Below are 14,030 nucleotides of genomic sequence, written 5' to 3' on the forward strand. Positions count from 1 at the left end.
ACCCGAACTAGGCAGGGTGAAGCTTTTAATATCGGTATTAATTGAGCATCTTCAATGGTAAAATAAACTCAGAATACACTGCGTAAGATGCACCATACGAAATCATTTAGGTGACATAAGTTAACTAACCTAATCCCATTCCTATTCAGCCTCAGTCATGATACTTGAAAAGGACGGCCGATTATGTCGGAGAAACACGAGGTCGCTTGCACCATTGTTTCGGATAGTGCAAGAAACGCACAATACAGGGCACCCCTAGTACTCCACAGAAATATTCAGAAATTCAAATTATAGAGATTCTCCTAGAGAAACATTTTTTACAGCAGATATCGAAAAGCGATAACTTACCTGCAGCGTGCCACAGATCCAGAACTGCGTCGGTGCATTCCTTAAGATAAAGTAACCAGTCTTGAACATATCACCGGCGGTCCACATGATCACCATGCAGATGCTCATGCCGTGTGTTGATTTATTCCTATAGTTTCTAAGAAATTGCGGAGCACCTAAAACAAAATATTATCGTTTATATGTTGCTAAAGTACATGTGTCGTCGGGGTGTGGACACTCACCTAACATTGCCTCGGTGAACACGGCGAGGAAGCCCACGGATTCCATGAACCAAGTCACGGACAACATTAGGTAGGTGACGGCCGCTCCAACAACCCACACCACCAGCATAAAGTCCAGGTACGACTGGAAGTCAGTCCAGTTCCAGAAGTACCGCGAGTCGAAATCTGTGAATTGAAAAAAGATTCATTTATTATGGATCAGATTATCGTTTGTAATCGGTTTAAGCATGCTAGCGAATCAACGAAACACAAGAACGAAATGAGCAATAACTCAATTTGGTGGAACAATACTCAACGGCTGTATTAGTAAATGGCGTAAATGGCTTGATGGTAGTTTTTAACGCATTAGATTGGACAGGACGCTATAAAACAATAGTGCTAAACAGGTTCCTTAAATGCTTGTACACCATCCCGAATCGAGGGTTAATAAATTATGGAAATGATGGAGCGAAATATGCCGATGATGGTCCCACTTTCCATGATTTATGGTTGAATGTCAACCCAATGCATTCCCAGGGGGGTGTGGTCCTCGCTGGACGCTCCCCATCTCACCAATAAACTAATGGGTCCACTCTCTTTGCATGGTGTTGTTGTTGTCGTGAACGGTGAAATATGTGAAATGGAAAAATTATCCTCGTCATCGTGTTTGCTCAGACAATTCGCTAGCTTTTAACAGAGCTTTTACGCGGGGTTCCGTTTTTCCTGCAAGGTAATCCACGTCCTACGGCTGTTGCGTGACCAGGGAAGCGTTAAAAGAGTACTGTCAGAGACAGAGATGGATTGACCTTCGTGTCTTCTTCCTCTACCAGTGCTGGCCAGTTCCGGATGCGCTGTTCCCTAGGGTGAGGTGATGGCCACTCTAATAAGCGATTGATTTATGTTTGATTTTGGTGTTCAGTTATTGCGCTCCGTGTACGACAGAAAGAGAATGAAATAGTATCCTCAAAGGAACCTAAGGGATCAAAAATTGACAAAGGTCATGGTTGAATTTTGTTATTGATTTGAGCAATATAATGCTATGGATAACATAGAAATATGCACCAGATATTGCTCGCCGCCAATGTAGAACACAAAATAAAATCTGCAAAAGTCGTAAAGCCATCCTTACTTCCGATTTATTTCTTCTTAAAGAGATCAAAACTACTACAATTACTTAATATTTAAGTCATACCAATGCTCACCTAGCGAATGATGAATCTTCTGAAAACATAACTTGCAAACAAATCATTTATCTATTGATTTCCAGGTAGCATAGGATAGTGTCTTCATATGGTTTTAAAGCGAAGTCGATTGAGTCGATTGTTCGAAATCAAGAGTTTGAATTGCAGACTTGTTCGATTCCCCCGAAGAGGAAAATAGCGAAGGATAGACTAAGACATTAACTCTACCAAAACTAAGAGCATGGTTGCAGGTAGAGAAATAGGCAATACTAGTGGTATTTTTACTAAGGTTGCACTTAATGGACACGTGAATAGTAATATAACAATAATCCAGTCGTTTACAATTCAATCAACATCAATCAAAAGTTTGGTATACATTTTGGGCAGTAAAATTGTTTTTATTTCTTTGAATTCTCTTCGTCTACACCATGTTCATCACCAGATTGCAACGACACAATGATGATGCCTTATTTCGCCACAGGTAGTCCAGGCGACCGCCCGCACGCTTCCCTCCAATAGTAAATACATATTAGCAACGAACCCAAGCGAAACGAGGAAACTTTATGGAGTGTGAAATATGGCGAAATGCCACCGCTCAATTATTGTGCAAAATGTTCCACGCTTCCCAAGGCAGTGCTAGTGGGTGCAATTTAAAGGTGCCACCCATCGGCACTGTGGTGTTTGCATTTGTCTTGCGTCAGGATGGGTTCCTTCTACCTCCCAACTTTGACATTTCGTTATTTAGAACCCACCACGGAGGCACACGGAGGTGATAAGCGATCACAACTACCTACCGCAGCACACTTTTATCAGCTGCGACAGGTGTAGAGATATACCTTCATATGTGGGGATATGCGAGTGGTGGATGCCACCAACCATGAACCTAGGTCAAACTAAAGGTAGCATTGATTGATTTCGGGAGCGACCTTGCTACTATTTCACAGTGGCCACGATTCATACAAAAGTTAGTCAAAAGTAAAAATCTTTTTTAAATCGTTTTTCAACCACGGCCCAATTGTATTTGAAACGCGAGTCGAATCTCGCGAACAAAATTACGCGGCGGACCAAATTGTTCAGGACAGGCTATTATTATTTTTTTAAATCCTAAAAAAATCTGTTAAAATCGTTCTTATGAAACCGTTAAAATCTAGTCCAAGCTTCATTTTGAGATCTGAAATCTGTAAGAGATTGTGTGACCCTTGTATTCCAAATTCGGTGGTAACTATGACTCGGAGTCTATGAAATTTTGCTGAAGATTCTAGAAGTAACATTTTCAGGTGGAATGGTGGCATGTTGAGTTGGGTTGTTGGGTATTGCCACTGGTAAACGAGTTCAGGGTCTCGACTCTCTTTTGAGAACATGAATTCCTTGACCCTCCAGCCGATCTCCAGAAAAAAATCCAGACCATTGATTTTGTTGATATAACGTAAACATTTTTTACGTGATATTCTTTCTTCTTTCGGACGTTACGTCCCAACTGGGACAGAGCCTAATTCTCAGCATAGAGTTCTTATGAGCACTTATTGAGAACATAAAAAATCCATAAGTGACTATTTACAGTAGTTATTATTAGAAAACAATACATCCATTTTCAAAAATGAATACAACAGATTTTAATTCTTAAAACATTTTGATCTTTGTTCAGACAGACCAGACTAGTTATGTTTTGCCTTTGTAAAGAGTAGTAAAGAACTCCATCGAATATGATCTTTCCTCTGATATTTGGATACATGCGTTTTATCGGATAGAAAGGTTCCAGTATTACAGCAAGTAATGCAATCGACTTTGCATGATGTCTTCTAAATTATTTCCATGAAATAATGAAAAAATATTGTCTATTGTACAGTGGGCTTCTGTTTTTGGCAACAAAGTCGAAATTTTCAATTGCCAAAAACAGAACCGTGCCAAAGTCGGAACCATTTTTTTTTTTTTTTTCATTTATTGGTTTTGAAAACATTATTAGAATGTTATTACACCTTGTTTATGAAACCATATTACATCAAGACTTCGGGACGGTCCACTTCGAAGCAGATTTCCTAGGGTTGGGCTATGCTATGAATCTATCTATAGTCCCGTACTGTTAAATATGACAGACGTTCTCTTTACTTTGTATCGCTTAAATGTCTTCAGTGGTTTTAAAAGCTTCATGTATACTATCTGAATGTATGGGCAATGTAAAACGCATTAGTGACCTTTATTTAAGAACTAGACATTTTCTGAGGAAAAGTACAAGTTGAGAATGGTTCCTTTAATTTACGTTTCTGAAAAAGTAAAGCACGTCATAACGAATGATTGACTGAAGAAATCTCAAACCCCCCCTCCCCCCATAAACCCTTACGTAATTAATGGATAGCCCCTTAAGGATGATCAAAATCTGAAGTGGCCGTTTTTTTAAATCGACTTTGAAGTTTTGAATATTTTTTTTTCAGTGTAGAAAATGTGTTTTAATTTTTTTAAATTTTTTTTTCTAAAACGTCAGGAAATTTGACGACAGTCCCCCATACAACACTTTTTTGTAGGTCTTACCGTTTTCGAATTATACGGGTTTATAAAAAAAGTGAAAATAAACTTTGACCCTTTCCAAATGTTAGTCTAGATCGATTTTGAAAAAAACAAAGTATGTAAAGTATCTTAGTTTCACATAGTCTTCACACCCAGAAAGTTTCATTGAATTCTGAAGGGGTGCTGCCAATCCTTTTGTCGAGTTGGCGTGAAATCCGTCACATCAATTCTTATCTACGCAATGAAATATGTTCTATGGAACACCAAATAACTTCGAGGGCCACATTGGAACCGGTTCCGGATGTTCCGGATTGTAGTTCTATGGTTTCATGTTTGATATCTTAGAAATCATATCAAGCGACACAACAATTCAAATCTACGCTACGAAATATGTTCAATGGAACACCAAATAACACTATACTGTCAATGGCCACATTGGAAATCTCGGATGTTCCAGATTGTAGTTCCATGGTTTCATATCTGATACGTTAGAAACCATATTCTAAGTAAGATCTAATATGACACCATGGAATCATAATCCGCAACATCCGGGACCGGTTCCAATGCGGCCATTGAAAGTATGAAGTATTATTTGGCGTTCCAATGAGGATATTGCACTGTGTAGATGTGAATTGACGAGTCACATGATATGGTTCCTAAGATATCAAACATAACACAATGGAACCACAATCCGTCGCCGTCAATGTAGCCATTGAGAATTTAAATTGTTATTTGACTTTCTAAAGAACATAATTCATTGCGTAGATGTGAATTGATGTGTCGCATAATATGGTTTCTAAGTAACATCAAACACGATCCCATAGAACCATAGTCCGGAACTTCCGGTACCGATTCCATTGTGGCTAATTCCTCAAAAGACAAAACTAACATTTTGTTTAAAAACCCACTCTAAACTGAGCTGCTAAACTGAATAATTGGAATCCGAAAAATACCCTCGCGTCGACGCATTTTCCGATACCCAGAAAAGTTGGAGAGGTCAAGGGAAATGTCCCACTCAAGGATTGTAACACCATCTAACCGCATCAAGTTTAGAATTTATATCAAAATAATAAATCAAGCAGCCTTCAAATTGTGGCCATTTTAAAATGTAATGTACGTCCCGGGCTTTTAAGGGTTAAACTTAATCCCGGGACGTACCTTAATTTTTAAATGCTCACATTTCGGAGAGTAGATCAATTAATTTGAAATAAATTTTGAAGTAAATGCGATTAATTAGTCTTACAACCCTTGGGTGAGACATCCGATTTTACCCCTCCCTCCTTTTCTGGGTCACGGAAAAAACATGGACACGAGGGGTCCAAAATAGGCCTCAAACGGATATCTCAATATCCAGCTCAAGCTAGAAGGTTGGTGTCTTCGGCAAAGTTGTTCAGCAGATCAAGGACTATCAGGCGATAAAAAAATCTAATTGAGAATTCATCCGCCCGATGGCCCTTGTGACAAATTTTATTCAATCATCTGTATTTCCGGTAAAGCTGTTCAGCAGTTCAAGAGCTATTTGGCGAGCTATCTGACAATTTCTTTCTCCATTGCCTGTATCTCAATATCCTTATCAGCTAAAAGGTTGGTGCCTTCGGCAAAGATATCACAGCGCAACAAAAATGACATTTTTGCGTGTCTCAAGGATCAAATCATGTGTCTCTAGTAGATTTGAGGTTGCTGAATCTGATGCCGTTCTCAGAAATTTCCCAGCACGTCACAATTTTTAGCAACAGGTCGCTAAAGTTGTAAAAAAACATTGGTTTTATTGATGTTTACCTAAAATTTGAAATATATTTTATTAAACTTTTTTGTGATCTTATCCACCAAGCATGCAAAAGAGGAATTAAACTTTCGTTTTAGATATATTTTAGTTGAAATTTCACAATTAAATTTAGATTAAACCGATCTTTTTCAACATTTTTGCAGTCTCCATACAAAATTTTTCGTTTCTCTTATATGGAAAAATGCAATACTTTTCTAAACCATTAAAAAATAACTTTTCCGCTTCAAAAATATTATAAACTTTGATGATAAGTATTGTTGTACACATAAAGTTTGAATTCTGTGGCAAATTAAGCAAATAAATTGCCTTACAAGCTGGCAAACTTGCATGCAAGTTGGCTGAAATAGTCAATTTTTGCATTTTGAACAACCAATATCTCAAAAACTAGACGTTCTATGATATTTCTGTAAACGGCAATGGATTCAGCAATCTTTAATTAAGTAAATAGAGGTATTTTGATGCTGGAGACAAAAACGTGTTCCGCAGTGTATTCGAAAGATTTAGGGCTATCTTGCGGAGAAGAGTCTGATTGGGAATTCTTCGGCTTGGTGGTGCTTAAAAATAAAATCTTCAATATTCTCTTCATCAAGATCCTTACCGGTTAGAAGATGTGTGTCTTCGGCAAAGATATTCAGCAGGAGGGCTATCTGAAGGTGGAGAATCTAATTGAGGATTTATCCGCTAGGTTGTGCTAGCGACAAATTGTCTTATCTCAAAATCTTTATTATTTCGAAGGTTGGTGTCTTCGGCAAAGCTAGCGGTGAGAATTTATCCGTTAGGTGACGCTAGTAACTCATAACGTAATAGTATTTTGGCTTTGTGCACAAGCAGCTAAAAATAATAAGATCAGAAACGCGTGCCAACTATTTCTCCAGTTCAGTGCCTTTAAAAACGTAAGTAGGGGCCATTCTTTAGATTCCGAGATGATTCACCTGGACACACAAAAAATATAATTAGCTTTTTTCAGAAACTGTGCGTTTTACGACAATTGTAAAAAACAAATTCAGAATCAGCAGGCCAAAATCTATTGAATCAACTTGAAATGCGACCGAATGAGCGCAAAAAGTTTTGATTTTGTTGTCTAGTGTAACTTGATGGAAATTATTGCTGATATAAAAAAATCAACAATTCCTGTACATTTGACAAATTGAGTTACAAAAAGCATATTTCGTATCACCATTATAGTTAGATGACAATTCGAAGAATAACATCATGCGTAATGTTTTCGTAATTTCTGAATTTATTCAATAACTGACATGCGTTGTAGAAACAATTCAGATGCGTTGTGGAAACAATTCAGATGATTTGAATGCTGTGTTACTTTTTATTTTAAATTTTCAAATTTTGTTGGAATAATGTGCAAGCAAAGCCACAGCACATTGAATACCATACATACAGTATTGGACAAAACATATATTTTTGAGTGATTTTTCTAATCACAAATTTAGAGTGTTTTTTTTTTTACTTTTTTTTATAAAAGACAAAATCAAACATATTGAAAAAATAGCTTCATGATATCTTCAGCAAAGTTGTAGATTTTAACGAGATGAACAAGTTTGCTGAAGACAGTTTTTGTGTAGGACTATCAGATTTTGAGATAAAGATTTTTGAATTTTTTGTTAATATTCCAGTTACATCTGATGTTCTGTGAAAATTACATTCGAATCGGTCCATAAATAACTGAGATCTAGCTTACCAAAGTTGGTCATTTTGTACAGAAAATCGAAAAAGTTGCAAATGTTTTGTAACATTTGTATTTATGAGCAATGAATGATCTTTTTCTCATGTTTTCTAATTAACTTAACACTTCAGTCGTCGCGCTCTTGCATTTTGTACAACACAGGTGAAAAAAGCTCGCTTTTTGTACACAGCATCAGCGTGGTGTTTTTGACGGTGGTCAACCGCGCAACGACCGGAAGGTTAAAACAGTATTGAAAAGTTGCCAAAATTTTGTGAAAGTTCCATATTATACACTTGTTGACATATTTGAAAGATCTTCAGAACATGACATATTTGAAAGGTAAACATGTCAATTCGAAACAACTTCAGAACATGCAATAAGGTCTATTCTTTCGAATGAGACTGTTTGCGCTTGTTAGAATTTTATTACAGGGGCAGCAGTTCTCATCTGCAAAATTATGTGGGCTCCGTAGCCGTTCGACTAGCAGCGTTAGTCGCTTAGGCGTGATGTGTTCAGGAGTGTAGATTCGATTCCCGCCCTAGTCGGAGGAAACTTTTCGTCAAACGGAAAAATTATTCACTGGACCGCTGGTTGTTCCGTGTGTCTGTTTTCTAATGTAAGTTATGTTCAGTCTGTGCAGCCTTTGGCTGTAAACGTTCTAAATTGTATTTTTTTTTTTCAATTTCGACAGTCCACATGATGAGAATTATCGAAATATGTACCAATCGATCTAAAAATTACAAAAGCAAGAAAAAATATTAGTCAAAGAATTTTTAAACCTTTTTATTAAATTTGGCCAGCTTTGGGTCACTCTTCGATGCACAATGAGTGATTCATTAGTCCAAATTTAGAACGATAAATATGATGAATAATTCTCTATTAAAATAGCTAATGAACACACAAATTTAGATAATCATTTGTTTACTGCATCTATAAGTTTAACCAAACATAATCCTCAGAGAAGTCAAAAATAGATTAGGCCACTGTGCATTGAACTATGAATGAAACAGAAAAATACACCTGCTACTATCTAGAAGCTACTATTGCGTCCGATGAAACGCGTAAACAAATCATCCATAATGAAAGATGTCTCGTGAACACGCGACCTCAGAACCGCTTGCCTGTAGCTTTTGGTCGAAAAAGAGTGTCAATCACCCAACATTTCTTGCTCGAATACCATCGTGGAAAGCGATATTTTTGGAATCGATTGTTTGTCCCCATTCTGTACCCAAAAAAAGAAAAAAAAAATCATGGTAGCTACACATATCCATAATGATTCCGACGGCCTTCAGACGGAGAAATGTTGTGGCCGCCTCTACTAATAATAGAAACTAAAGATTTCATAGGTATTACCTTCACTTTGGTCAGCGTACGTCAGGGGTGCCCAATGTACGTCCCGCGGCTCAATTTTTGCGCTTCTATTTATTTGAAGTAAGAACACACCAAGTCTAATAATTTCCATTAATGAATCAATTTGTAGGTGATATTTCAATATGGTCATTCTATGATTTATTTTGTTCTTAATGCATCCCTAGGTACAATTCACACAGAACCCTGCACAGGGTTTTCATTAAATCTTGGCCAAGATTATCGAAGAATCCAAAACCTGATTTTCACTGAATTCTGGCAGAATTATTGTACAATGCTTGGTAAACTTCTGAGACCAAATTCTAGTTAAAATCCCAGACATTATTCTCAAGAGGGTTATTCTTCATGGCAATAACGTCCCCTCTGGGACAGAGCTGGCTACTCAGCGTAGTGTTCTAAGAGCACTTCCACAGTTATTAGCTGAGAGCTTTATTTGCCAAAATTGCCATTTTCGCATTCGTCTATCGTGTGGCAGGTACGATAATACTCTATGCCCAGGGAAGTCAAGGAAATTTCCATTCCGAAAAGATCCTGGACCGACCGGGAATCGAACCCAGACACCTTCAATAGCTTTGCTTTGTAGCCGCGGACTAAACAAATCTACCCGGTCACACGATTTTGTTACCGACATTTGACCCGCCGTTCAAAAAGGTTGAACAGGCCTGGTGTACGTGCTTGGCGCGATACGTTTTTGTCCCTTTCCGTTACAGCTGTGTTGATCATCGAGGTGCGATTAGTAGCAGATTGGTTCCTTAAATGGAATCAAGCACACTAATTCTGGCTAATGAATTTTCAACTTTCTCGTTGCGGTGACATCGTTTTTTGTAGGTATCCTTTGTTCGGTACTGGGGTTAATATCTATAGCCAGAATGAATCCTTAACCGGTCAACCACAAAAACGGTACCCGCGATCCCTTTAGGGGTGGGACAATATTAGCCTAAGACAAAAATCCTTCTCGGAAGATATGAAATATCGTTCGAGTGATGGAGTTTTTGCAAAACCGAGAAAATATTAGTCAAACGGAAAATTGTTCAGGTCATATCAACAGCATCACCGACGGAGTATGAAATAACAATTCGGTGGACGTGATTCTTCTTCCGGGGTACTGTCGCCAGAAAGGATAAACTTTCACGTTGTGTGTATACAGACAGTCAAAGTGTAGTTCTGTGACGAAAACATCCATTAGCTCAGCCCGGACGGATTGGCTCCGGTAGAAAAGTATTTTCTACTTTGACATTTTCGCAGATGGGCTTTCCGTTTCTACTAAATAAACTATCGCTAGCCAGTCGAGTGACTAATGGATGGGAGTTGCTCGGAAATGCGGAAATTGATAAATGATGTTACCCAAATTGGTTTCGTAAGCGTATAAAGTTTGATGAGACGATTTTAAAATTCACGGAGGAAGTCATATTTGGCAAACGACGAACAGAAAATTTAATTATATCATCGCACAAGGCTTATTTTGAAGGTTTGGTGTTTGAAAATGGAAATTATTCCATTAATTACAATTTTTTATTTTGAATCCTCTGCAGAGCTTTCTTCCTAGTATTACAAGAGCTAGTCCAGCATACAGCATACAACATGGACGGCCTGAAAAATCATTTGAATATCAAAAGCTTGTTCGTAAGACAAAGTTTTGATTTTATATAAATAAGGGGATAGGAACATATTACATATTTGTTAGATTTGGCTTGAATGCCTTCAATGTGATTTTTGAAAGTTAAATTTTTATCTAGCATGAGCCCTAGATACTTAACTTCATCTGACCAATTTATTGGAATCCCTCTCATCGTGACAACATGTCTACTTGAAGGTTTCAAATAAAGAGCTTTTGGTTTATGTGGGAATATTATTAGTTCAGTTTTGGAAGCATTAGGAGAAATCTTCCATTTTTGCAAGTACCGTTTTGTCTCAAATTCGGAACAGACTCATATTCCGAACACTCGGTTTTTGTATGGCGATGTGGTTGAAATGTTTCGAAGACCAAGACCAGTAGAATAACCTTCAGATTTGTTGGAACGAATCAGGTTTGTTACACGTAAAAGTTGATGAGTGGTCAAATGTCCATGGCGGAATCCGAACTGTTCATTGGCAAAAATTGAATTTTCGTTGATGTGGACCATCATTCTGTTCAAAATGACCTTTTCAAAAACTTTACTGATGGAGGAAAGCAAATTGATTGGACGATAGCTAGAAGCTTCTGCAGGATTTTTGTCTGGTATCAAAATTGGTACAACCTTAGCCTTTTTCCATTTGTCCGGAAAATATGCCAACTGAAAACAATTGTTAAATATATCAACTAAAAATGATAAGCTACTTTCTGGAAGTTTCATAATGAGGATGTAAAAAATTTCGTCATCGCCAGGAGCTTTCATGTTTTTGAATTTTCTAATAATAATCTAATAAGAATCACTTCTTCCAAATCTGTCGCCCAGATGTTTTCGAAAATGTTCTCATGATTGAGAATATTTTCGAAGTCCTGAGTCACTTGATTTTCAATTGAACTAGTCAGTCCTTAATTGAAATTGTGCGCACTTTCAAACTGCATAGCAATGTTATGAGCTTTTTCGCAATTAGTTAGTAATAACTTGTTATCCTCTTTCAATGGCGGTATTGGCTTCTGAGGTTTTTTCAAAAGTTTAGAAAATTTCCAAAAGGGCTTAGAGCCAGAGTCCAATTGAGAAATTTTATTTTCAAAATTGTTGTTTCTTAATTGTGAAAAACGTTTCTTGATTTCTTTCTGCAAATCCTGCCATATAATTTTCATAGTAGGATCGCGAGAGCGTTGAAATTGCCTTCTCCTCACGTTTTTAAGACGGATCAAGAGTTTAAGATCATCGTCTATAATCACGGAATCAAATTCACATTTTGGAATTGCAATGCTTCTGGCTTCAACAATGGAATATGTTAAAGTTTCAAGAGCATTGTCAATATCAAGTTTAGTTTCTAAAGAAATGCTAACATCAAGATTAGAGTCAACATACGTTTTATATATATTCCAGTCGGCTCGTAAATAATTGAAAGCGGGGCTGATAGGATTGAGAATCGCTTCATGCGATGTTTGAAATGTAACAGGGACATGATCAGAATCAAAATCAGCATGAGTAACTAATTGGCTACAAAGATGACTAGAGTCGGTTAAGACCAAGTCAATCGTAGATGGATTTCTAGAAGAGGAAAAACATGTAGGGCTATCAGGGTATTGAATTGAGAAATATCCTGAGGAGCACTCATCAAATAAAATTCTGCAGTTGGAATTACTTTGAGAATTATTCCATGACCGATGTTTGGCATTGAAGACATCAATGACAAAAAAAATTGACTTATTGCGAGTCAATTTTCGCAAGTCAGTTTGAAGCTAATTAACTTGCTGCCCAGAACATTGAAAAGGCAAATAGGCAGCTATGGAAGTATATTTACCAAGCTGTGTTTCAACTGAAATACCAAAAGTTTCAAAAACTTAAGTTTCAAATAACGAAAAAAGTTGATGTTTTAGACGCTTAAGAATGATGATTGCAACTTCCCCACATGCCTCCTCAAGTCGATCATAACGATAAACAAAAAAGTTTGAATCTATTTTATTCTTTGATTTGCATGATTCTAATCCACCTGGAGGGTATGATTCCTAATCAAGCGGTCGTTAACTAAAAATTGAGCATTGTTCGATACTCAACCAGGGGAATTCTGGAAATGAAATCAATAGCGTTGTTCATCTGCCTGGCACAAGCCTCGACGACTCGCCTATACGAAGGACAATCCCAAAAGTGAGACTTATTGTTGTCCCTGAATTTGCGTATCCAAACTTTTTGGTATCTTCCTTCACATGACAGTCGTCTTTAGCGTGAGAAGAACCTCCGCAAATCATACATTTAGCATCCATGCGGCAATGTTTTGTACCATGACTCCACTTTTGGCACCGACGGCACTGAGTGGGGTTCTGGAAATTTCCTCCAGCATTCTGGAATGTTCCCATATGACACGGACATCGAACATAAGTCTTGCTTTTCGCAGAGCTTTAATATGATCAAGATCACTTTTATTAAAGTGAACTAAATATTATTCATGAGAAAGCCTTTTCCGAAAATGCCAGATTGGGTTCTCTTTTTTTATGATTACTTGGACTGGGAAAATCCAAGTAAATCATTTATTCCATTTTTGATCACTTCAGGTGACTTATAATCACTTGAGAGCCCTTTCAAGACAACTTTGAACTAACGTTCAGTTTTGTCGTCATAAGTAAAAAATGTGCTTCTTCTCTTCAAGATGTTTGAGAAGAATTTCGCGATCTTTAAGAGTTGCCGGCAAAACGCGACAGTCTCCTTCCTTTAGAACGAAACCTTGTTGTCCCTAATGAAGTTCAAGATCTCTTGCCGAAGTCCTTCAAATTCGTAACAACTGATCACCATTGGCAGCACACTTTGCTTCCTCACTTGAATCAAAGTGCCTGTGCTAGAAGCTGTTTCGATTTGATGCCCGGAAAATTTGTCTGAAATATCGAACTGATTGCTCGTTTCAACAATTATCGATCTTAACTGTTTCACCCTAGGAAGAAAGCACGCATTCCAGAGAAACGTCCTTTCTTCCATTCTTGCCACGTTTAGTGACAGTTTCAAACCTCAGAAAGTGCCAATTTAATTTGCGTGTTAAGCTGGAAATACTCTAATTGAAATGTGCACATTATTGTCATGAAGGTGTATGTCTACAAACTACTGTTTATGTTAAAGTCTTGCTCTCACCATTTTATTTTGAAAACAAGTCTCCACTCAAAGTGACCCATAACTGCAGGACGATGATACAAAAAGTCAATGATTCCCACCCATTTGCAGCGCACAAATTATGACTTCCACTGAATAAAGAATGTTCACATTTACAATGTGTCGCACACAAACGCCGTTTGTTTTTCCAAGCTTTTAACACAATACTAAATGAAGCATATCCAGTTTCAAAGCTAATCCAACGGTGGA

At 37.5% G+C, this 14,030-nt stretch overlaps 1 protein-coding gene across 6 annotated transcripts in view; it reads right to left on the minus strand.

Moving 5' to 3' along the window:
• LOC5569031 (PQ-loop repeat-containing protein 1) overlaps positions 1–14,030 on the minus strand; it is a 95,101-nt gene that overhangs the window by 15,644 nt on the left and 65,427 nt on the right. For all 6 annotated transcript variants that reach the window (XM_021846180.1, XM_021846179.1, XM_021846178.1 and 3 more), the window contains 2 exons: positions 570–734; positions 349–503 (listed from right to left, as the gene is read on the minus strand). In XM_021846180.1, coding sequence (XP_021701872.1) covers positions 349–503; positions 570–734 — 320 coding nt within the window. The remainder of the gene's footprint in view (positions 1–348; positions 504–569; positions 735–14,030) is intronic.

This window comes from Aedes aegypti, chromosome 2, assembly GCF_002204515.2.
Source record: "Aedes aegypti strain LVP_AGWG chromosome 2, AaegL5.0 Primary Assembly, whole genome shotgun sequence".
Classification (NCBI taxonomy): Eukaryota; Metazoa; Arthropoda; class Insecta; order Diptera; family Culicidae; genus Aedes; species Aedes aegypti.